General features: G+C 51.6%; 1 protein-coding gene across 1 annotated transcript; it reads left to right on the top strand.

Moving 5' to 3' along the window:
• Nucleotides 1951-17169, top strand: KRT82 (keratin 82). Its single transcript, XM_005652548.3, is given in 10 exon segments — nucleotides 1951-2421; nucleotides 4618-4826; nucleotides 7753-7813; nucleotides 8420-8515; nucleotides 9434-9598; nucleotides 12530-12655; nucleotides 14665-14885; nucleotides 15226-15257; nucleotides 15819-15839; nucleotides 15842-17169. Coding segments are annotated over 10 exon segments (1542 nt in total). The 5' UTR covers nucleotides 1951-2016; the 3' UTR covers nucleotides 16048-17169.

Here is a 26089-nt window from a genome sequence, read left to right as displayed (position 1 = left end):
CTCTCCAAGCCCCGGTCTTCCCTCCCAAGCATTCCAGGACCCAAAGTCAAGGCAATGCATAAGGGGACAGTGTGCAATGTCACACTTAGACTGAGAATTGCCAGGCACAAGAAATGTCTGTGTTCCAGTCTCCTAATCCAGAGGTGGGGAAGCTGAGAAAGAAGGTAACAGTCATGGTGACATCAAAAAGGATGGATTGGATCCCAGTCTGTCTCAGATAAGTGATGTGGCTTGGGGAGTTATCTAACCACTCTGGTCCCCACTTTCCTTATCTATAAAATAGAAACTACATCATGGTGTCACCAGAAGAATTAAATGAGATAGCAGGTGTAGAGCACAGGGTGCTCCCAACACAGAAGAAGCACTTAATAAATGATACTATTAAAATGTTGACTTGATTTTGACCTGGGAAAAGGTCACAGGGCAGAAGGGAAAGACCAGTTGGTCACAGCAGTGGTTTCACTGATGGGACTGATGGAAAGAGGGAGAGATGACAACGGGAAGAGGGCTTCAAGCATCTCCAGAGAGTTGTGACTTGGGTTCTGGAGAGAAAGACTGTATCCTGCATCCACCTGAACAACTCCTAAAAGCAACACCATCCCCAGAGATTTTCTTGGGCCAGAGCAAGTTCTGTCCACCTCAGGGAGACTCAGGCAGGGAGATAGGGAAAGGAACCCTGACCTAATACCTGACATCCATCCCCATCTGGGGCGGGGGTGCTGTTGGAGGATAGAGGGAATGAAAAGTACCTATTGAACTGAAACAGTATCTTAAGACAAAAAAATGAAGCAGGCAGCTCCATATAATCAAGGGATCAATTTACAACCATGTAACTTACTTCTGGGGTGGGATCAAGTGAACAATCTAGAAGCATTCGAAGCTGCACTCTGTACCCCTGAAGGACCCTTGGGACAATTGTATAGTTAACTTGGGGTACAGGGTGGGGGTCAGTGCTTGGAAATAGGACATGCATTTCTAAGTCAAAATTTATGAATGGGTAAGTCACAGGCTCCGGGAATACGTCAGGGAAGGTTTTCATGGTTGCACAGGACTAACAGAGCAGAGGGGCTATCTGGACCCAATGATTAGAAAACAGTATCTATGAACCACAAAGCCCTTGATGACAGGGAAGTACTTTCCCACACAGTACAGTCCTGAGTTGGGGGGTGGGCAGAAGGACAGGAGGAATTGTACAGGCCAAGATGGTGTCAGTTATGCCCACAGCCATGCAGGGCCCAAAGAGTTGTGGGAAGAGTGTCCACCCCTCCCCTCCTCTAGCGCAAGGCACCTCTACTTGAGTCCCTTCCAGCCAGGACTAACCAGGCTCTGGAGACAGGAGTCTGTCTGGAGACTTCTAGCTCAGCAGCCCTAGAAGGAAAGGGGGTGGCTGAACCAGAGCCAGGACCCCGGCTGGCCTGAGGAGGGCCAGGGCCCAGCCTGTTTAGGGAGGCTTCTCTCACGCCCAAAGCCTCCGTCGCTGGGCGCTTTCAGGACCACCTAGGAGCTGCTGGAGGGTGCTTAGACCTGGAGCATCCACAGAAAAACATAGAAACAGCCTTGGGGGACTAGAGCCTCCTCAAGCACATCTAATTTGGCCTCTAATCTCAGAGCAGCAGGGTATATAATTCATCTCCACCTCCCACCATGAAAGGGTATGTAGTCCCAACTCTCCCTTTCCTTGAGGCTGAGCCATGGAATTGGCCAAACACATCTGTCTGGTTGGCCCCTTTCATCACCCCCATAAACAAGGAAAGAGGACAAATAGGATTTTTATGGGACCCACCAGCCTTGACCACTGGCTCCCACTCTGTGCTCTTTGCTACCCTAATTATCCACTGCGATACTTAGCAGCTACCCATATGCCAAGCTCATTAACCTGATTTCATGGTGATTGGGGGTTTGGCCCAGCTCAGCGCTGCATCCCTTACCAGATAAAAGGATGAGGCTGAGCTGACCTAATCATTCCCACCTCCGTCCTTCTGCCAGGGCCCCGTCTCTCTGCCTCTTGCTCCCACCATGTCGTGCCGCTCCTTCCAACAGGGCTCCAGATGTGGCAGCCGGAGCTTCAGCTCCTGCTCTGCCGTCCTCCCTCGAATGGTCACCCACTATGCAGTGAGCAAGGGGCTGTGCCGGCCCGGGGGCAGTGGGGGCCTCCGTGCCCTGGGCTGCCTCGGCTCCCGGAGCCTGTGCAATGTGGGCTTTGGGAGGCCCCGGGTCGCCTCCAGATGTGGCCTGCCTAGCTTTGGGTACCGAGTGGGCACCGCCTGCGGGCCTTCTGCCTGCATCACCCCCGTCACAATCAATGAGAGCCTGCTTGTCCCACTCGAGCTGGAGATCGACCCGTCGGTGCAGAGGGTGAAGAGGGATGAAAAGGAGCAGATCAAATGCCTCAATAACCGCTTTGCCTCCTTCATCAACAAGGTAAGAGGGCTCGCCCAAGGGTCCGGAGAGGCAGTTAGTGCCTTGTAGCTGCCCCAGGGGAGCAGGGAGAGACTGACAATAGTGGGGAGGTCCCATCCTGGCTCAGTAGAGACAAATCTGACTAGTTTCCATGAGAACGCAGGTTCAATCCCTGGCCTCACTCAGTGGGTTAAGAATCCAGCATTGCCGTGAGCTGTGGTGTATCATAGACGCAGCTTGGATCTGGCATTGCTGTGGCTGTATCATAGGTGGTCAATGGCTATAGCTCCAATTAGACCCCTAGCCTGTATCTCCATATGCCTCAAGCTTGACCCTAAAAAGACACACAAACACACAAAAAAAGACGTCATGGTGGATCCATTAGCCTCTCACTCCTAATCACTGAAACCTCCTTAGATCATGTTTTGTTTTTGTTTTTGTTTTTGTTTGCTTTTTAGGGCCTCCCGCAGCATTTGGAAGTTCCCAGGCTAGGGATCGACTTGGAGCTGCAGCTACTGGCACAGCCACGAGGGAGTCAAGCCATGTCTGCAACCTACACCAGAGCTCACGACAATGCTATATCCTTAACCCACTGAGCGGGGCCAGGGATCAAACCCACATCCCCATGGATACTAGTCAGGTTGGTTACCCCTGAGCCACAACAGGAACTCCTTGCTAGTCCTTTTTTTAATATGTCCTCTCTCTCTGGATATCATCTGATAAAATCACCAAGGGGGCCTGAGGTTAGACTACAGGAGGAACTTCCAAAGCAATGCTATATACTGAAAGGAGCAACCAAAGAGACAGACACCTGCCTTTCTTGATGAGCCTTTAAAAAGGAACCAGCTTCTGAGACCCTTGGGGCTGAAGTGACCCTTTGGCACTGTGATCCTGGAATATGCCATCAGCTCAGGCTGGGACGAGGAGAAGGTGGAGCAGCCAGAGCTGGGGACACAAAGTAGCCATGACCAAAATCTTACATCTGTCAACCCTGGAGCCACAGCTCTGAAGGGCTTCAGTAAAGGGTGATGCTGCCTTTGGAAGGCACTGAACTGGCCTGTCACCTCAGCTGCTCCTGGCCTGTCCCTAGACCCCAGGGAGGCTCCTGGGGTGAGGATACATGCCAAGCGCTGAGCTAATGTTTCTGGTGACCCCAAGTTCAGGGCAGAGTCCTGGGCTGGCAGTCAAGAGATCTGGACCCTGGTACTGGCTCCATTCCTGACTGTCACCCTGAGGTCCTCTGCAAACCACTTACCCCCCAGCCTTGGGGACCCTGCTGCCCAGGGTGGGGAGGGGACAGTGATGGTGGAAGAATGACAGGAAGTAATCTATGCAAAAGTGCTCCTTAAAGGAACTAGTTTGAGTACGTGGGAACTGTTAAAAGCCTTTGAAATCTCATTAAGTTGTGGTTGTAAACTCATTCCAACCACATGGGCCCGACAGCAGGTACATCACAGCACCTTCTGGGAGGCTGGGAGCCTCCTGGTGATGTGGTCATTGACACACACGGGGCAACGTTACTCTCTCCACCGTTTTCTTGAGAGACGGTGAGCAAGCTGCAAAATCCCAGGGTGAGGACTGGAGCCCGCATGTCCCCTGCCAGTGACTATGGCCCAGCTATCGCTCAGCTTCTCCTAACCCCAGTTTCCAAGCCAAGAAAATAAAGGAGGTGGGCCAGCTGCCGGCCACATCATTGTGACAGGGACATGTTTTGACTCAGCCATGCAGGATGGGACAGAGTTGCTCAGGGCGCTAGGACCAAGGCTTTGAGCTTTCTCCCCTGAGCACCCCTGGGCTCTCATCGAAGAAACCCCAATTCCCGGCATACACACCAGCTTACACTAGTAGGAAGGTGTGCAAAGATCTCCCCATAGGACCGAGAGTGGGACATTTAGGCAGTAAAGTGAGGCTTGAAGGGCTGAGATGCCAAGTTACAGGGCTCGGGGGAGGCAGGCAGGGCTGGTAGGAGGACACAGCCAGGCCTCTTGAGGAAGCGCTATTTCCACTGCAATGTGCCACCCTGGGTGGGAGGTGGGGTCCCATGAGGTGCCCCAGGCAGGGGAGACACAGAGACACAGCCCCTGGCAGCAGGAAGCAGAAGTGTGTCAGAAGTGGGAGTCCAGACGGACTCCATTGCCCCCACCACCAGCACTTAGCCTCGCCAGCTGCGGTCCCCGTGGTCCCCATCCCTCCATGACATCCTATTCTTGACGGCAGGTCCGGTTCCTGGAGCAGAAGAACAAGCTCCTGGAGACCAAATGGAACTTCATGCAGCAGCAGAGGTGCTGCCAGAACAACATCGAGCCCATCTTCGAGGCCTACATCTGCGCTCTTAGGAGGCAGCTGGACTGTGTGGCCGGGGACCGGGCCCGGCTGGAGTCGGAACTCTGCAGTGTCCAGGAAACGCTGGAGGCCTATAAGAAAAAGTGAGTCTGCTCTGCTGCCACCTCATGGGGGGGTGCCTAGGGCAAGTGACAAACAATCTGGGCGCCCATGTCCCATCTATTAAGTGGGAAGCCGAAAACTTAGTTCACCGTGTGGGAGCACAATTATGTGGGATAATGTAGGCAGAACATCGAGGACGATGCCCACCTGGCACATGGTAGGAGGGCTGAGATTGGGGGCTTGTGTCTTTTTTTTTAGGTAATTGTTTTACTGGGAGGTTTTTGTTGTTTTTTTGTTTTGTTTTGTTTTGTTTTGTTTTGTTTGCATCCAACTAGAAAATTTTAAACTTACAAAATGGACAGATTTTCTGCAGTCTAGAATCATAAATAAAATCTAGGAGTTTTATTTTACTCTCAAATACGACACAGAAAAAAAAAAATGAAATAAAATGCCACACAGCTAATTTTAAAAACCACAAACAGCAAAACAAGCAGGCAAATAAAAATGAAAGTAGAGAGTTCTCAGCAAGAGAGTTGAGAGGCAGGCTGATTTTAAGTCTAGTATGTCCAAGGAAGTCTCAATTTAGAATTTGTGTCAAGATTAAATGTTCTGTATTGGATTACCGTTGACTTACAATGTTGCATTAGTTTCAAGGGTACAGCAAAGTGAATCAGTTTTATATACACATACATCCGTTCTTTCTCAGTGTCGTTTCCCATCTAAGTTATTAGAGAATAGAGAATTTGTCTTCATCTCCCTCCCACCACCTCCTTCCTCTCTTCATGGAAAACAAGTCTTCTCCTGCCGTTCCCGGAATTCCAGGGCTCTGCCCTACCACCAGTTCTGCCTCAGCTTCCATCAATCGCTCTCCAGATCCTGAACACTTCTTATTCCCCAAAGAGATCCCCAAACCCTCCTCCGTCCCAGCTTGGGCTTCCACAGTTCCTTCTTCCTGATAAGCCCCTTTGTCTTTCCGCCTCCTCCCATCACAGCAGCCGGAAGTCATCACCACCAGCCCCCACCCACTCTTACCATCACTTCCTGTCTCCCTATCTCCCTTTCAGTTCTTTGTGGTTAAGGTTATGTAGCTGCCTAGACTTGCCCTCCGGAAGGGCAGCTCCAGACCCGACTCACACAGCAGAAGTTCAATGATAAGCATACATTAAAGGAGCTCACAGGCCAGTAGATTCAGTGCTTCTTGCAAGAAGCTAAGGCCCAGATCAGTGGCCTCGTGGTCCTGGGTGGCCTGGATGGATCTCCTGTGTTGCAGGGGAAGGGTTAGAAGAGCTGCATCTCCATTGACAAGAGACAGTGTGAATATGCTGTGAGCGAGGTTCAGTGGAATGAAGCCATGAAGCAGGGCAGGGGACACACGCTGCAGGTGTCAGCCACATGCCTTCTGGGGGACAGACGCTGTGCTGGGCAGTGTGGCTGTGATAAAGTTGGGAAAGTCTGGTTCCTTCCCTCAAGATGCCCCGGTCCAGTCAGCACAGACCTCCACGCATTCGCACCAACAGGTACAAGATGTTACAAGGCACAAAGAGAGAGGAATTCCAAGGGAGTGAGAGAGCAGAAGGAACCCAGGAAGGCTTCCTGGGGGAGGTGTCATTTTGCTTAGGGCCTTGAAGGTTATGTTTCATTCCAGTGGTTTCGTATCAAGGAGGAGTCCAGAATAGACCTCAGAAAAGGATATGGAAAAGGAGCAGGTGACAAGGAAGGATCAGACCATGTCAAACAAGAGGAGACTACTTAAACAGACTGTGATGGGCAAGATGTGGCAAGGTCGAGGGTGGGGTGAGGCCAGCCCTCTAAGCAGGGGTGATGCTTTTCCTGATGAGTAGGACACAAGATGGGCAGGAGTTGTTTTGCAGCTCAAGATGACGACTTTGGATTTTTAAGGTGTGGCAACAGGAGAAGGCTGAGAGTAGATGGTATTTTAGCAATAAGAGCAAACACACATTCTCCAGCACCAGGCACTGGCCTGGTGCTTTGCGGATGTTAACTTGGGTGATGGCCAAAGTCATTTGCCCACAGTTACATGACTAGCATGGGACAGAGCTGGGATTGAAACCCAGGCAGCAGGCTCGGTGTCCAGCACCTGCACCAAGCCAGAGTTCTGGTGAATGGGCGTCAGGAAGCACAGGGAGCTTTTGAATGGTTCGAAACTGAACCATTCAAACTGAACTGCTCATCAAACTGAGTCATTCCAGGCAGACGGAACCCCCTGACCCCGATTCCACTGCCTTGGGGGGCAGTGTGTGGGCGAGGAGCTCCCGTGGAGCCTAGAGGAAGTAGCCGGGCTGTCTCTGAGGATCTGGTAAAGCGGGTAATTGCTACCTCTGTAAGTGAGCTCCAGGCACAGCCCAGGCTCAGAACTCTCTTGGCCAGAAGGGGCCCAGGGTTGGCTGGGATTTCGGCGACTGCAGCCAATTCTCAGAACCACTCAGGAAAGACAGCTCTGCCAGCAGCAGGCAGCCCCCTCTTCACCACCTCCCCAGGGGAAACCACTGGATGAAGTAAGCTTCCTCAGCAGCAAGAGAGAATAAAGGTAGCTTTAAGAAGGACTTCCCAGGAGTTCCTATTGTGGCTCAGCCGGTTACGAACCCGACTGGTGTCCATGAGGTTGAGGGTTCGATCTCTGGCCTCGCTCAGTGGGTTAAGGATCTGGCGTTGCCATGAGCTGTGGTGTAAGTCACAACTCGATTCAGATCCCATGTGCTGTGGCTGTGGTGTAGGAGGGCAGTTGTCTCTCTGATTTGACCCCTATCCTGGGAACTTCCATACGCTGTGGGTGCGGCCCTAAAAAGACAAAAAAAAAGAAGGACTTCCCAGAGAATGTGGCCTGGAGCCTCCTTGGGGCCGTCAGTCAGTGAGAGACACATTTACCCACAGAGGCTCCTACCCTCAACTGATGCCAATACCTTTCCAAGCGCAGCTAAAACATTTCTTTCCTGTCCATGCCACCAGATATGAAGAGGAGCTCTCCCTGCGGCCCTGTGCTGAGAATGAGTTCGTTGCCTTGAAGAAGGTGAGAAAACATGGCCCAGAGAGGGAGAAGGCCCCCCTGAGCTGGCCCAGCAGGCCTGGGGCCACTCAGCCCTGAACTGGGTCCAAAGGTGCCTGCAGTCCCCGGTGCCAGCCCCTCAACCCTGGGAGAGGGGGGGCCAGGCTCCACCCCTTGCAGAAGGGCAGTGAGTGGCCTGGCCTCCTTCTCCCAGCTCGTGTGAAGGGTTGTCTTTGCACCTGCCCAGGAAGCTGGAGAAGCAGCAATTGCCAAATCAAAAACAAAACTCTGATGCACATCCCCAAAGAGGAAAACCACTGTGATGCTCCCTCTAATAGCTTGGTGTTTCCCGGTCCTGGGTCCACACGGGGAGCTCTGAGGAGCTGCCCTCAAGCTCCTTGAACCCCACTCCCTCAGGCTTCCCCCATCGGGAGGCCAGGCCCAGGCGTGGGGTCCTGGGGCTGGGAACCCCTCTCTGCATCCTTGGCTTTGTCACCCCTTCACTTCCACGGGGGCCTGAGGACAGTGGGACTTGTACCTGCCACCTGCCTGCCCCCAGCTTGCCTGGGAGGTGGCCCCGCTGGTAGAAGGGGTGGCCCTAGGTTATGGTTGTCACTGCTCTGGCCGCAGGATGTGGACACGGCCTTCCTGAAAAAGGCTGACCTGGAGACCAACACGGAGGCTCTGATCCAGGAGCTCGACTTCCTGAGAAGCCTGTATGATGAGGTACCTACAGCTACAGGTGTCAGCCAGGGGACAGTGCTGTGGGGAGGACAGGGTGGGAAAGCTCCTGTCAGTAGGTACTTTCAGGACAAGCTGACTTAAAAGTGAGCATGTTAGAGTTCCCCCTGAGGCTCAGTGGTAATGAACCTGACTGTTATCCATGAGGATGTGGGTTTGATCCCTGGCTCTGCCCAGTGGGTTAAGAATCCAGTGTTGGAGTTCCCGTCTGGCACAGTGGTTAATGAATCCAACGAGGAACCATGAGGTTGCGGGTTCGATCCCTGGCCTCGCTCAGTGGGTTAAGGATCTGGTGTTGCTGTGATCTGTGGTGTAGATCGCAGACACGGCTTGGATCCAGCATTGCTGTTGCTCTGGTATAGGCTAGCGTCAACAGTTCAGATTAGACCCCTAGCCTGAGAACCTCCATATGCCATGGGTGCGGTCCTAGAAAGACAAAAAAAAAAAAAAAAAAAAAGAAAGAAAGAAAGAAAGAATCCAGCATTGCCACGAGCTTCAGTGTAGGTCACAGATACAGCTCGGATCAGGTGTTGCTGTGGCTGTGGTACCGCTCCAATTCAACCCCTAGCCTGGAAACTTCCATATGCTGCATGTTTGGCCCTTAAAAAAGAGCAAACAAATAAATAAAAAAGGGAGCACCTGAAGAAGTGCGAGACAGCTGCTTCTCAGGCAGTGAGCCTCCCAGAAGTCCGGACCTTGCATCCTGGGTCTCTGTGTACGTGGAGCGTGGGGATGAGGAGCAGGTTGGAGATCGAAGGCCAGGACCGCTAAGCAAAGCCCAGGCAAATCTACTGTGGGAAGGTCAGAGCCAGACCTCCGCCTGTCCTCCTCCCTCCCAACCCCACTTTATCCTCAAAAGAGCCCGTCTATTCTCCCCGCCTCACCCCCGGCCCCCTCCCCCAGGAGATCTGCCTGCTCCAGTCTCAGATCTCAGAGACCTCGGTCATCGTGAAGATGGACAATAGCCGGGAGCTGGACGTGGATGGCATCATTGCCGAGATCAAGGCCCAGTACGACGAAATCGCCAGCCGCAGCAAAGCGGAAGCAGAGGCCTGGTACCAGGGCCGGGTAAGGCCCAGGAAGGGCGCGGTGGCGGGAGGCAGGTGGTGCGGGGGGAACCTCAGACCCACCCTCCCCCAGGAAGTGGGTGAGGAGCGAATAGGGACAGGCAGCCCATAAACCCCAGCCCCTGTTGTTCCTGCCTGGCCCCAGGCCAGGTCCCCACAGGGTGAGTGAGAAACCCCCCAGGCCTGTCATCCGAGCTCCCCAGCTTTGTTCACCCACAGACTCTCAGGAAGCACTTCTCTAAGGAGCCTTCAAGGAGTGCTCATTGGCAATGATGGCAAAGAGGGCTCCAGGCTTCAAGGCGTGGGAGGAGGCTAATGGCATGGAGTGGCTGCTAATGGTAGAGCCAAAACAGTGATTAAGGTAACCCCAGATTTAGGTAATTAGGGGCTTGCCGGGAGGGCAGTCGGTGCCCCTGAGGGCAATTTGATTTAACAAATATGATCATCTCAGTCTCAGCTGCCCCGTCTGTGAAAAACACCATTCATTCATTCACTCGCGCACTCATTAATAACTGTTTACTGAGCATCTATCCTGCTAAGCACCTTCCTAGATGCCAGAGATCCAGCAGGATAGACAGCCATCCCTGCCTTCATGTCACTTTTATTCTAGAGGATGGGTGGGACAGATAAACAAAATAGAAGTACCGTGGATGTCAGTTAGACACATGCTACAGAGAAAATAAGTCAGAGTGAAGCGTAGGGAGTGTGGTGGCAACGGCTTCTAATAGGGTGCCAGGGAAGGGTGGCCTTCCTGGGGTGCGTGATACCACAGGATACGAAGTCAGACCATCCCTGTCCTCAAGGAGATCACAGCCCACAGGAAAGAAACCTGTTGCCAACCAAACAGAAATACGAGGTAGCGGAAGTCGAGCAGCAGGCTGAGGGAGTATGACCAGGATGGAAGCAATAAATTGCAACTGGAAAGGCAGAGGCTCTGGCATTTGATCGGATCTTGGAGGCCAAGTGGGATCGAAATACACAGAGCAGGGGGGCAGCCTACGTCCAGCTGAGGGCCAGCGGGAGCCAGCAGGAGCCAGGCCAAAGAAGGATGAAAGGGAAGTGCCCCGGGCCAGGAAGCACCATGAAGGCAATGAGGCTGGAGACACGGGGGGCAGAGCTGCTGAGCTGTGCTAAAGTGCTTTGGACTATTTACTGAGGGCAATGCCTCCCACCCCTCCCTCTCCGGGAGTGCCCCCAGCAATGCTCTGACTTTGTCTGGAAATTCTTGGTGATCAAGGTATCAGACACTGGCCTAGAGTCAGTGCCTATGACTCAGTCTCTGGCCCATCCACAGCCAGGGCTCACTCCGGCTGTCCCCTCCTCTGGTTGCTCTCCTGAGCCACCCATCACTGTGGTGGCCTCAAGGAAAACAACACAGTTTCCCATCCTCCTAAGTCAGAACTAGAAGATAACTTTATTATTTAAAAATTGCATTTGGGAGGTCCCTGTTGGCTCAGCCAGTTAAGGATATGGTGTTGTCACTTCTGTGGCTTTAGTCACTGCTATTGCATGGGTTTGATCCCTGGCCCCAGAACTTCCACATGCCATGGGTGTGACAAAAAAAAAAAAAATTGTATTTAGCTATGAGGATCAGAAATCAACAATAATAATAATAATAGTAGTTAAAACAAATGTTTTTGGTCTTTTTTAGGGTCACACCTGCAGCATATGGAAGTTCCCAGAAGAGGGGTCGGATGGGAGCTGCAGCTGCCAGTCTATGCCATAGCCACAGCAACTTAGGATCTGATCCACATCTGCGACCTACCACAGCTCATGGCAATGCCTGATCCTTAACCCTCTGAGTGAGACCAGGGATTGAACCCGCATCCTCAGTGATACTAGTTGGGTTCATTTCTGTTGAACCACAACAGGAATTCCCAGTTAAAACAAATTTGATTTTTACTTTTTTCTCAAATATCTTGAAGTACAGAAATAGACTGTCCAGAGTAACACCAGCATTCCAAGTCACCATCAGGAACACAGCTTCCTTCTAGCTTTCTATTCTGCTATTCTTAACACACTGCTTTTATCCTCATGGTGTCTTCATGTACCAAGATGGCTGCAATACCACCAATATCACATGATCATTCCAGGCAGAAGGAAGAACAGAGGGCAATAGGAACATGCCAGTTGAGTCATCCCTGACTTTAAACTGCTTTCCTGGAAGCCCTACCAAGCAATGGCCATAAACCTCATTGATAAGAAATATCTCTTATCTGGGCTTCTGTTTGAAGAAGAGGAAAATGGATATATTGCACTACAGGCTTTCCCACAATAACCAAAGAGAGTAATTTGTGTTTATCCCTTGTTTTGCATTTTCTATGCAAAACACTCCCATCCATTATATGCAGGAAATGTAAAGCTGGCTAATATTTTTAAATCCATTAATGTAATCCATAACATACTATTCAGAAATTAGATCCAAAGTGCAAAGGTCAAAAAAAAGTGTTAAGCCAAGATAGGGAGGAATGTTGCATTGTGTTTTCAATTGTTTTGAATGAGAATGTGCAAACATATTCACCCTGGGGGGCAGACTGCTGCTTCCTCAGTCCTTGGTCTGTTAGGTGCCCCAGGCTGAGCACAGAAACCACCCCCCCCAAGGTCCAGAGCAGGATGGAGCAAAAGGGAGGGAAGTTCTGGGGCAGAGAGAAAAGGATGCGACACAGAACTCCTAAACAGAGGAAGGAGCTTGGAGCTTAGAGAATTTAATAAGCCCGAAGGTTAAAGGTAAGAAGGGAATAAAGAGCAACCTGGAAAAGGACCCCAAAACGGCCCGGCAATGGAACAGGAAGGGCAACAGAATAAGCCTAAGAATCCAGAGAGCACCTGAGCCAGGAAATCAGGCGAGAAGAGACTCAAGACAGTGGGGAAAGGGGGCTGGGAGGGGCCACAGAGCAGCGCCCAGGTTCTGACCTCCCAGTCTGTCCGGCAGTATGAGGAGTTGCGACTAACAGCTGGGAACCACTGTGACAACCTCCGCAACCGCAAGAACGAGATCCTGGAAATGAACAAGCTGATCCAGCGGCTGCAGCAAGACATTGAAAATGTGAAAGCCCAGGTGAGGCCATCACAGGCTGACCCCCATCACAGGCTGGTCCTGGTTGTGAGGGGCATGCCCATCCGTCCCCCACCCCCGCCGGGAACCCTGCTATAGAGGGAATACACTTGTGCTACCTCCCATAAGAAGGAGACAGCCCTTTCTACAAGAGCTGACCCCCAGCAGAGGCAAGGGACCTACTTTCATCAGATGAGACAGCAAGGGTGCTCCAGTAAATGGGAGTATAGAAAAGATGCTTTCCGGGAGTTCCCATTGTGGCTCAGCAGTAACGAAGCCACTAGTATCCATGAGGATTAGGGTTCAATCCCTGGGCTCACTCAGTGGGTTAAGATCTGGTGTTGCCATGAATTGTGGTTTAGGTTGCAGATGCGGCTCGGATCCTGTGTTGCTGTGGCTGCAGCATACGCTTGCACCTGTAACTCTGATGCAACCCCTATGAACTTCCATATGCTGCATGTGCAGCCCTAAAAGGGGGAAAAAAAATAAGAAAAGATGCTTTCCTGGCTCCTTCCAACCAAGATTCTGTAATTCTACGATCCTGAAATTCAAGGTGACTCTGCAGAGTTCATAAAATCAGACGGCTCCATTCTCCTAGGCTAGTGGAAACCAAGCAGGAGCTTAAAATCTACTAGCCACAAAGAAATTTCTTGGCATATCTAAGGTGAAACTCTCATATCTCCTCAGGTATTATAGCCAGGAGAACTGGGCCCAAGCCCTCAGAGGAACCAAATGTCACAATCCTAGGGTGAAACCCACAGCACTGTTGAATCTGGCAGGTAACCAAGACTGTAGGAAAACTCACTCTTCCTCCTGTGTCCCTCCATTCCTCTCCCACAACCCCATTCACACTTTTTTTTTTTTTCACTTTTTGCGTTTTAGGGCCACAGCTGTGACAAACAGAAGTTCCCAGGCTAGGGGTTGAATCGGAGCTGTAGCCACCGTTCTACACCATGGCCACAGCAACACCATATCCGAGCCACACCTGCAAGCTACACCACAGCTCTCAGCAATGCCAGATCCTTAACCCACTGAGCAAGGCTAGGGATCGAACCCACTTCCTCATGGATGCTAGTTGGGTTCGTTTCCACTGCGCCACAATGGGAAAGCCCCACATTCCCACTTCTGACACCAGTGGTGTGGAGGATTTTCCTACACCAACCAGCTCTGCGACACCAGCTGAGTATTCTACAATTTAACTCATTTATGTCACTCCCTGGAAATAGCAATGGATCCCACAGCTTAGGGCCTGGCCCCCAAGTTTCACATGATGCCCCCACTTCAGATGCCGATCCCAAGTCCAGGTTGTGACTAATTGGTTATATAGTAGAGGTTTCCATGACACTCCTCTTTCCCCTGCCTTGGGTTCCATTAATTTGTTGGAGTAGCTCACATAACTTACCACTTTATTATAAAAGGATATGATAAGTGATAAAGATGAACACCCAGGTGGAAGAGATGGTTAAGGCAAGATATGTGGGAAGGGGATGGAGCTTCATGTCCAGGCCTATACCTGTTCACCAACACAGAAGCTCTCCAAATCATCTACTATTGGGATTTTTATGGAGTCTCCCTCACATAGGCATGATCAATTATTAACTCCATTTCCAGCCCCTCTCCTGTCTCCAGAGAATGGCAGAGTGGGCTGAAAAATTCCAAGCTTCTAATCATGGCTTGGCCTTATTGGTGACCAGCCCCCACCCAGAAGCCCACCTAGTGTCATCCTATTAAAACAAAGACATTGCCAATACCCAGGAAATTTTAAGGGATTTAGGGACTCTGTGTCAGAAATTAGAGTCAAAGGCCAATGTTAAGACAAAGGATGCTCCTAGTGTGCTTATCACTTAGGAAATTACAAGGTTTGGGGGGGATCTCTGTGCCAGGAACCAGGGCAGAGACAATATATATTGTTTCCTATTATCTCACAATGACCATGTTCTCAATGTTCTTCTGAGAGTCAGCCCAGGACTCCGGGGCCCCCAGTAATGCCTTTCTGTTCCCTCTCTCCCCAGCGCTGCAAACTGGAGGGTACCATAGCTGAGGCTGAGCAGCAGGGTGAGGCGGCCCTCAACGATGCCAAGTGCAAGCTGGCAGGGCTGGAGGAGGCCCTGCAGAAGGCCAAGCAGGACATGGCCTGCCTGCTCAAGGAGTACCAGGAGGTGATGAACTCCAAGCTGGGCCTGGACATCGAGATCGCCACCTACCGGCGCCTGCTGGAGGGCGAGGAGCACAGGTAAGTCAAGGATGGGCTCCAGGTGTGTCTATTCTCCTGCCCTCTGGTTGCTGCTGCTGCCGCTGCCCATCACAGCGGTGGAGAATCCACAGCGGCATGCAGTCTGCAGACCCTCCTCATTGACAGGATCCGTGGGGCAGACAGGAGGAGGGGCGTGCCGCGCAGTCCTTGGCCTGTTCCCTGATGCAGTTCTCTTGTGTTTCCTTTTTTTTAATAATGATTTTTATTTTTTTTTCCATGATAGCTGGTTTACACTGTTCTGTCAATTTTGTACTGTACAGCATGGTGACCCAGTGATAATGTGAGTTCCCTTGTGTTTCTTTTTTCCTCTCATCCCCAGGCTGTGTGAAGGCATCGGGCCCGTGAATATTTGTAAGTAAATGAGCCGTCATGGGGTGGCGTTGGGAGGAGCGGAGCTGGGGTCTTGGATGCTGATCGACCCAGTACAGACAGACCACACCACTCCTGCCCGAACCTTAGCGTGCCTCTCCCACCCCAAAGGAAGAGTTCTGTCTGCCTGGGAGCTCCTGGCAGATGGAGAGGCTCTCCCTCAGGGCCACCTGAGTCTATGGGAGTCAGAACCAGGAGCAGACACACAGCACGGTCCCGGTGCTTCAGATCCCAGAAGCTACCAGGAACCGTAGAGACAGAGAGATGCTTTTCTGGAGAAAGAGGACTTGAAGCAGCCTGAGACAAATAGAAACAGAGAGGGTGACGCAGAAGATAGAGCTCTAGGGAAAAGAGGAGAAACACGTGGGGAACGTTCCAGCAGTTAATGTGGCTGGTGTGGGAGACGTGGCTTTGGTAGCTGGGACGGGGGTGTCCTTAGGGGTGAGTGGCAGCAGGTAGGCACAGGGCCTGGTTGAGATGTTTCAGGGAGGGTCCTTAGAGCCCACGGTGCAGGGCCCTGAGCCTCCCTTCCTGTTCCTGCAGCTGTGAGCAGCTCCAAAGGCGCGTCCTCTACGAGCCGTGCGTGGTCAGCACACCCGTGTACTGTCCAGGGGGCCCCAGTGTCCTCAAGAGCAGCGGAGGCTGTAGCATCGTGGGCACCGGTGAACTCTACATCCCCTGCGAGCCCCAGGGGCTGCTCAGCTGTGGGAGTGGGCGGAACTCCAGCGTGAAGGTCGGGACTGGGGGCAGCCCTTCCTGCCACAAGTGTTAGGACAGCCCCAGAAGCTGGAAGCCCAGGGGACAGGGCACCAGCCCCCAGCCAGGGTTGTTGCCCTCCCACCAGGGTTGAAGACAAGGCTCTTCCAAAATCCCGCCATCCTGTACTGACTGAAGGTTTCTATTGGGTTTCATGGGAGCTGCCGCTCAGGTATTTCCAAGGGTCACTTTTCACTTAGCTGTGTGCAGACCCCGAGCTAGGCCCTGGGGTAGGGGTGGGATGCACAGAAAGAAAAGGCACCCCCACCCTGAATCCCTGGCATGCTCACAGTCAGGCTCTAGGGGGACCAAGAGAAGGGCAGAGGCCCCCAAGCCCTTCTCTTCCCCATGAGAAAGCCAAAGGGACACATCACATCACAGTCCGCTTTGTGGATGATCTCATGGAACATTCCTTACACATCCAGCCTCCCACACCCCCGACACTTCCCATCTCTCTTACCTCCGCTGTCAGGCACCTAAGAAACGTGAACTCCTTTTAACGCCCACCTAATACATGCATGATTGCAAGTATCAAAAGGAGATACCTCAAAATCCCATTCCGAATCCCAAAGCCAAGTGCCAGGATTTCAGGATCACTTGGGACCTGCCAATGGTAGGCACACAGAATCAAGAAGTGGTCTTGGGCAGTAAATTTACCTGCTCAGGTGTGTGGCACTTGCCCTTTTGAAAATACATATTTTTTCCTGAGCTCACACTGGCACCTGATGGCTGAGAAATGCCCAGCACAAAGGCAAAGGACAGGGAGTATTTACTGAACAAAGGGACAATCAAGAGCTGACACTATTTGTTCAATGGGATCAAACCCCACCCCCACCCCCTGTACCTGGCTACCCTGTCCTGCTCCTTCTCCCTGGAGTTCCTTTTGCTTTGGGTCTGATATAAACAGGTCTTCCTGGCTCCAGTGATGCAGGGCTCCCTCAGCAGACGTGGGGGCTCTGGCTCATGGGCCCTGGGGGAAGAGGAGGTGCTGGGCTGACCCCACCTCCCCAGAGTCCCCCTTCATCCCCTCACCCCTGCACAGCACTGTACCTGCAGAAGCTTCACCCACCCAGGGATCCATGTCTCTGCCATGAGCCTCTGGGCTTGTCTATTCCCAATAAACTGACTGTTCACAGGCTACCAGAATCAGGATTCTTCACCCCGCTCTGTGAAGGGCAATGAGGGGAGACTGATGAACAGCCTTTGGGGGCTGGAGGATCAGGGAGTTGGCAGCGGAAATGGAGGTTATTACACAAAATGGAAAACCCCATATGAGTGATGGGAAAGTAGCCTGTGGAATAAATGCGGATCCATACAGATCACGCTTAAAACCTGCACATCGCACCCCAAGAGCATGCAAGTCACTTGCACATTGAAAACCACGGGTCTCTTCCCCATAGGCATCCCTACCACATGGTCCCTGGCACGTGTCCTAGAGAAAGTCCATGGGACCCCCTATCACATCTGTACTTAGCAGCCTCCAAGCCCGGGCTCTGCCTTCCCTTCCTCTGGACTGTGTGTACCATGTACAGGCCTGGGAAAGCAGGGAAGATGGGCAGCAGCCCAGCTAAGGAGAGGGACCTAGAGATGAGACTTGGTGGCATCGGTTCCACCCTCTGTGGGGTCCTGATACCTTCCCTTGCTGCCTCACTGATCCCCTATAACGACCCTCCCACCACCACAAACTACCCCCTGTGGTTCCTGTCCCCTAAGCATTGGGGCAAAGCCATACCCACTCAGGGTATGGCTCCTGTGCCAAGCCTGCATTAGAAGCTGGTTATACAGAAATGACTATGCATCCTGTGAACCCTGGAGGGACTCTGCCCCACAGAGGAGTCATAGTAATGAAAGCCAGGAAGATGGGAGCGACAAGAAAAAGCAACTCATGATAATGCCCAGCAAGGGGTCAGAGGGAGGTTCCCAGAGAAGATTGCAAGGTCAGGGTCTGAACGGACAAGGATTACAGATCTGCAGGCAACAGAGTCCAAAGGGCCCATCCGCTCATGTTCTTGCTCACTCGATATATTTATCAAACACCTACTATGGGTCAGGCCACCCAGGGGCTGGTGCCACAGTGGTAAACAAGGCAGCCCCAGTCAGGGCAGATCTACCAGGAGGGACAGCAGACACAGGATCTCGAGCCCATCCATGGTGGGGGCAGTAACCTGGTGCAGCCACTTTGTAAGACAATCTTGCTTTTCCTCAAAATGGTAGACAGAGTTACCAGGTGGCCCAGCCATTCCACTCATAGGTTTATACACAAGAGAAAGAAAAACATACATTCATGCAAAAACTTGTACGTGAAGTTTCATTGCAGCACAGTTCACAGTCGCCAAGAAATGGAAATAACCCAAATGTCCATCAATGGATGGATGGATAATCAAATTTTGGTTTTTCCACACAATGAAATATTATTCACCCATAAAAAGGAGTGAAGTCCCAATACAGGTTACAATGTGAATGAACTTTGAAAACATACGGTAGATAAAAGAAGCCAGACAGGAGTTCCCATTGTGGTTCAGGAGGCTAAGAACCCGATGTAATGTCCATGAGGATGTGGGTTTGATCCCTGGCCTCCCTCAGTGGGTTAAGGATCCAGTGCTGTGGCAAGCTGCTGCATAGGTCACAGATGTGGCTCGAATCCAGCATTGCTGTGGCTGGTGTGGGCTGGCAGCTGCAGCTCCATTTCAACCCCTATGGGAACTTCCATATGCCACAAGTGCAGGCCTAGAAAGAAAAATATGGAGAATCCAGACAGAGGGACCACATATTCTGTGATTCCATTCGTATGAAATTCCAGATTAGGAAAATCCACAGAGACAGAAAGTAGATCCGTGTTTGCCTAGGGCTGCAGGAAGGAGAAGACGGCAGGGGGGCGGGGGACAGCTGAAAGTTTCTTTATGAGGTGATAAGAATTTTTAAAATCAATTTTGCTGATGGTTGTACATATCTAAGAATATACTAAAATCACTAAATTGCACAATTCAAGTGAGTGAATTATATGATATGGGAGTTACATCTTAATAAAGCTGTTTCTAAAAAATGGGGCCTTGGGCCCAGGGCATGCCTTTGGGGCTTGCAGCCTGGCCGGTGATGCAGACCTGGAACAAGAAACTATAGATGCGGAGTTCCCATCATGGCACAGGGGTTAACAAACTCGACTAGGAACTATGAGGTTGCGGGTTCGATCCCTGGCCTTGCTCAGTGGGTTAAGGATCCGGCGTTGCCGTGAGCTGTGGTGTAGGTCACAGACGTGGCTCAGATCCCGCATTGCTGTGCCTGTGGCGTAGGCTGGCAGCTACAGTTCTAATTAGACCCCCAGCCTGGGAACCTCTATATGCTGCAGGAGCGGCCCTAGAAAAGGCAAAAAAAGACCAAAAAAAAAAAAAAGAAAAGAAAAGATAAAAAGAAATTATAGATGAAGGTTTGTTGTGAAGGAGGACATGACTAAGGGTCCTACCCTAGTCACAGGCCTTGGGAGAGTCCCCAGAGTAGGGGCAGGCAAGCTGGAGCCCGAAGGCCAGCAGGACTGAGAGGAAGCAAGGAAACACAGAGGGGGCTACAGGCTAGGGATCAGCAACTGTGAGCCTGAGTGCGCAGAGTCAGGCAGGTGAGGCCGGCCATGTAAGGGACACACATCCACACCCAGGGAAGGAGGGGACGGAACAGTGACCTCACAGCCTTGGTTCCCACTTGAAGCCCTGTCACTCTGGACCTAGGCCTAGAGCCATCCAAGCTCCTCGCTGATTAAAACTAAAGCTCTAGATCCGTCGTGCGCAGTTAACAATCGACAGAACCATGAGTGCGGTCGATCCTGCCCTCAGTGGTAACGATCCGCGGCCGGGCTGGTGTAGGTGCAGACGCGCCGGACCTGCGTGCTGCCTCTGCGTAGCGTGGCTACAGCTCCAATTGACCCTAGCCTGGAACTCATATCAGGAGCGCCAAGAATAGCAACAACAAAGACAAAAAAAAAAAAAAAAAAAAAAAACTAAAGCTCTAGAAACTACAGAGACACTCTGGCCAGGAGTCAGCAAAAGCCCAGATTCCAAGAGCCCGCCCACCCTCTACCCGTAGATGACAACCCACCCCAGGCCCAGGAACACCTCAGGGGAGCAAAGGAGGAGAGGGGGAAAGACTCCCCCATCCTCATGCAAGGTGGGCTTGCCCACCATCGATTTGGGAATTCCTATTCCAAGTGGTCCAGCCCCTCCTGCCCCCCACCTCCCGCTGCGCCTGGGGGAGGGAGGCCTGTCTGGAACCACCCACAAGGCAGACACAGTCCAATAGTGAGGCACCCCAGCTCAGACCTGGACGTGAGCTAGAGGCCCTGGGGCGCCCCTCCAGGGCCTCCACCAGGGGATCCCCCTGAATGCTGTGCAGCCCTGCCCGCAACCTCCCTGTCTCCCCAGGGAGACGGGGACTCCAGGCAGGCAGGACGAAAGTGCCTCCTGGTGGTGGCCTGGCTGTTCATCACTCACGCAGGGAAGCATCTCCTGAGCTTCTCCAGGGACCCGCCCTGCACTGGGTGCTGGCATTACAGGGAGGCTCAGGCCCCAGCCCTGCCCTGGGGAGGAAGGGAGAACCGTCTGCGTGAGGCCTCCTGCATCCACTGGGCCTCCAGAATCCAGATCCCAGCCCTTTCCAGAGCGCCCCCGTGAGGACAGATGGAGTACGGCCCAAGGAGGCCTGGGGAGTGGAGGAGGACCCAGAAGGGAGCCCCCTGTTTCTGCATCTGTCTCCCCAGAATATCTACCATTTCCTGGTCCCTCTTCTCACCAGGAGGCCCTTCCTCACCCCACTGCCCCCTCCCTCAGGTGCCCTCTGCTTCTCCCCCAGGCTCCCCAGGACCCTTTCTTAGTTCCAGTCCCATCAGCGGCCCCAAGAGGACCCACTAATGCCACTCTCGACTTGGGACTGAGGGACATGGCAGCAGAGATGGAACTGTGGGAGTTCCCACTGTGGTGCAGTGGGTTAAGAATCCAACTGCAGGAGTTCCTGTTGTGGCTCAGTGGAAATGAATCTGACTAGCATCTATGAGGGCGCAGGTTCAATCCCTGGCCTCACTCAGTGGGTTAAGGACCCAGCATTGCCATGAGCTGTGGTGCAGGTCACAGACACGACTCAGATTCCACATTGCTGTGGCTGTGGCTGGCAGGTAAAACTCCAATTTAACCCCTAGCCTGGGAACCTCCATATGCCACAGGTGCGGCCCTAAAAAGATAAAAGACAAAAAAAAAAAAAAAAAAGAAGAAGAAGAAGAATCCGACTGCAGTGGCTCCAGTCACTGTGGAGCTGTGGGTTTGATCCCTAGCCCTGCACAGTAGGTTAAAATATCCAGGGTTGTGGAAGCTGTGGCATAGGTTGCAACTACGACTTGGATGCAATCCCCCACCAGGGAATTTCCATATGCCTTGGGTGTGGCCATAAAAAAAGAAGAAAAAAAAGAAAGAAAGAAATGGAACTGTGAGCAGAGGAGGAGAATTTAGGGTTACCAAGTCCGATAGAAGGTCCCAACACCTAACCTAGATGCCGGGCTCACATCAGCAAGGTTTGTTGAAGCAAAGTGACCTGCACGCCTACAAGCAGCATCATTTCACCCTGACGGTGATAACTGTGTAGGCAGGTGAGGCATTTGGGCTGAACCTGAAAAAAATCATTCTGCCTGAAAGGGTGGGATGCGCCCAAGCAGGGGGTGGTTTGTCTGTCCTGGGAGGTGTCCAGATTCTGTCCAAGCATCATTAGTCTGACAGGGTTGGAAGGCTTCAGCCTCTCCCCATCATCTCCTTCCTGCTGCTGCGGGACTCCTGAGCTTCTCTTGTCACCAGGGCAGGTCTCAGCTTGAACACCTCCCAGTGCCTCTCTCCAGCCCAAACTTGTCCCCTGGCCAAACGGAAACACTCTGAAGAAGGCGGCTTTTTGCAGAGGCTTTTCATCACCTGGGATTTCCCTGTCCGCCTCCTTCCCTCCCACACGCTCACACATACACAGACACAGATAGACAGACAGACAGACAGACACACACACACACACACACACACGTGCACGCACACACACTCACGCATAGTCGCAGCATGCCCAGGGTTCCCAGGCTCTGCTCAGCCAACCAGGACAGCCCCCTCCCCTCCCAACCCTCCTCCCCACCTTCCCCAACCTCAGCAGCCCTCCCCACCCCCCATGCCGATAGCATCTCCATGAGCCAGCAATGGGTCTACATTAGCTCAGTGAGGAGCCGAGGCTGGGCTCAGCCAGCAGATCTCAGGATTACATCCAGCCTGACTCCCAACAGGAAGAAGAAACTGTCAGAGCAGCAAAAGCCCCAGCTCAGAGTTTCCAGGGCAGCTCCTCCCATCTCCCCACCTGCCACCCCCTGACAAACGGCTGAGTTTGTGTTATGCATCGTCTGGCGAAATAATGCCTCAGAACTATAAACGGCTGATGGCGACAGCTCATCCCAGGACAGGGGTTATGCTTGACTGGGCTCAATTACCCCCACCCCACCCAGCCCAGCCTGAGACGCGGGGCAGCCCCAGAAATGGCTGGTGGGGAAATGAGGCCACAGCCACCAGAGCGGGAGGGAGGTGGGATGCTGGACGGGAACAGAGATGACAGCTTAGAAGTGAAAAGGGGATTTGGGCAAAAAAGAGACCGGAAGGGGCAGAGGGAAGAAAAGATGGATGGAGGGAGGAAGGAGAGCAAAGGAAAGACATAAAGGACAATAACCATGCCAGGCACCACACAGCATCCACTCCAGACACTTTCATGTGTAACCCTGACATCCTGCGCAGTTGTTATAATTCCACTTTACAGATGAGGAAACTGAGGCTTGGAGAGGTTAAACAATTTCCTTGGGTCACTGGTATACCATGGAGAGCACGCATTTGCACAGTGATAATAAAAGGCGACAGACTTTTAGTTGGATGTATCATTGTTTTTACGTTCTCTACAGACAAGCACCCCTTATTGCCTTCCCCCAAAGACAGCCACTGCCGAACCCTTGCGGCACCACTAGCCAAGGTCACACTGTGGACTGGTGACAAAACTGGGATTGAGGAGTTTCTGTTGTGGCTCAGCAGTTACGAATCCGACTAGTATCCATGAGGATGCGGTTCAGTCCCTGGTGTCGCTCAGTGGCTTAAGGATCCGGCATGCTGTGAGCTGTAGTGTAGGTCATAAGTGCGGCTCGGATCCCATGTGGCTGTGGCTGTGGTGTAGATTGGCAGTTGCCGCTCTGATTCGACCCCTAGCCTGGGAACTTCCATATGCCATGGTTGTGGCCCTAAAAAGCAAAAACAGAACAACAAAACAACAAAACAAAACACTGGGATTGAACCCAGGTCCATCTGACTCCAAGGGCTGGGTCAAGTCTTCTGTCCCCAGCCCAGCATACTTGCGGTGTCCTCCATGCCATCTCTCCTGCTCCCCTCACCTTTTCCCCTCCACAGGTGTCCTCAGTCCCCTTCCTAGTCTCCTGGACCCACTTGCCTGACCTCAGGGGAGGGGGACGCCCTTTCCTCCAAGCAGCCAGACTCACACCCCAAGAGGCTGGAGCTGCAGGGCAAACTGGGTGGGGCCCCACTGAGCTCTTGAGTTTCTGCACCATCATCACCTTCAGGGACATTCTTGTCCATGTTGGAAACTGGAGTCTCCTCTTCCTGAAATACCTATGAAGCCAAATGCCCAAATTCCTCTTCTTTTTGGCCCCCTGCTTCTTTCCCCCTTTCCTCCTGCTTTTAATCTTTGCAGGGTCTTCATTCATTCCACAAAACTATGTAACATGCTTACCATGTGCCCCACTCACCCAAGCAGGGGACACAGAGGAGAAAAAAAAAAAAAAAGTACAGCAAGAGTTCCCATTGTGGCACAGTGGGTTAAGGGCCTGGTGTTGCCTCTGCAGTGGCACAGGTTCAATCCCTGGCCTGGGAACTTCTATATACCACGGGTATAGCCAAAAAAAAAAAAAAAAAAATAGACAGCAGTGCCCGGAGCTTATATTATATGGGAAAGCCGACAATAAATAAGTAAATCCATGTAGGAGGGGATCTGGGATGGTAAGAAGTGCTAAGAAGGCGGTGGGAGGGCTTTAAATAGAAGGTGACCTATGAGCAAAGAACTGGAAGAGGTGAGGGACTCAGCCATGTAGCTATTTGAGGGAAAAGAGCTCCCAACAGGGAAAAAAAAATAAAAGCAAATGGGAAAGTGAGCAGTTTTCCTACCTGTTTGATGGACACACAGGAGGCCAAGGTGGCTGGAGCAGGGTAAGCAGTAGGCTGGACAGAAGGACATGAGGTTCATGAAAAGGGAGGGCAGACTGTGTAGAATCCTGTGTGGCATTTACTCTGAGTGGGATGAGAAACCACTGGAAGGAGTTCACTTAGAAATGGCACAACCTGCCATGTTTTTTAAAGGACCGCTCTGACTGTGGTGTCAAGAAAAGACAGAAGGGGCAATGGAGGAAGCAGAGTGACTAGCTGGGAGAACACTTCAAGAGACCCTGTGAGGAGTGATGGGCTTGGGCCAACATGGTAGCAGCGGGGTGGTGAGAAGCAGTAGAAGTCCAGATATATTTTGATGGATTCAATGTGGGATATGGAAAAAGCTGAGGAATAAAAGATGACTCCCAGATTTTTGGCCTGAACTATGGCAGGGATAGTGAATCTGGCAAGTGGAATGTATTTCATAGGAACAATCGATCCGGAGAACGGTTTTGGACAGATGAAAGTTGAGGTGCCTCATTGATATCCAGATAGAGATGTTGACCGAAATATATATGTGGGCCCAGAATGTATGTCCAGGGTAGAGATACACCTCGGCAGTCATCAGTGGATAGATGGCATTTAAAGTCATGAGGCTCTATGATGTCACCAAGGGAACAAGTGTAGATAAAGACATGAGCAGATACAAAGGCTGAGCCCAAGAACACTATGGTGTGTAGAGGCTGGAGATATGAGGAGAAGCCTGCTGAGAAGACTGAAAAGAAGCAGTCGATAATACGGAAAGAAAATCAGGTGAACGTGGTGTCTAGAAACTAAAAGAAGAAATCGTTTTGAGGGAAGGGAATGAGCAACTATGTCAAATCCTGCTAAGTTAACTGAAGGCTGAGAACAGAGCACTGAATTTAGCAACATGGAAGCCTCTGCGCAATCTTCATGAGAGGTATTCTTTTTTTTTCTTTTTTTTAGGGCCACACCCACTGCATATGAAGGTTCCCAGGCTAGGGGCCGAATCAGAGCTACAGCTGCCAGCCTACACCCCAGCCACAGCAACACCAGATTGGAGCTGAATCTGCACCCTACACTGCAGCTCACAGCAACTCAGGATCCTTAACCCACTGAGCAAGGCAGGATGGAACCTGCATCCTCATGGATACTAAGATTCATTTCCACTGAGCCACGACATGAACTCCCAAGAAGCGTTCTCTTATAACTATGTTTCTGCTTCTTCTCTCTTTGGAAATACACCTGATAGCTGAATTTATGGAAAATAGTAGTAAAACTAGGGCAGAGGAAAACTTCCTCAACTTGATTTAAAAAAAAACAAAACTACAACTAACATCACACTTATTGCCGAGAAACTTGAAGCTTTCTCACTAAAAATCAGGACTAAGGCAAAGATGCTCCCTTTTCGACACCAAACTGAAAATCTTAGTTAATGCAGTAAGACAAGGAAAAGAAAGAGGTATAGAGATTGGAGCGGAAGAGAATAGTGAAGACCCGAGCTGGATAGCTCCAGTCAAAAGCACATATCCTTCCAAGTAGAATCCCAAGTAAGCATCCAAACACACGTTTTCCCCAGGCACAGACAAACAGGATACATCATGTCATTCTCTAGACTACAAAAGGCAAACACCTGTCTCTGGGTCCTGAAATATCTGGAATATTGATAACAATGATATCAATACACAGTGGCTTAGAACTTTTCATTTTCCACCCAGCTGCTTATTGGTTTGTGTCTCTCCATCCTAACCAAAGATTCATCAAGAAGGCAAGGAACCTGTACAGACAGGATTGTAGATCAGCCTTAATGTGTATTTGGGGGAGGGGGGAGCTCAAAATCGTGTG

Source organism: Sus scrofa, chromosome 5 (genome assembly GCF_000003025.6).
Source record: "Sus scrofa isolate TJ Tabasco breed Duroc chromosome 5, Sscrofa11.1, whole genome shotgun sequence".
NCBI classification, from domain to species: Eukaryota; Metazoa; Chordata; class Mammalia; order Artiodactyla; family Suidae; genus Sus; species Sus scrofa.
This window is presented reverse-complemented; position numbering and strand designations above follow the sequence as displayed.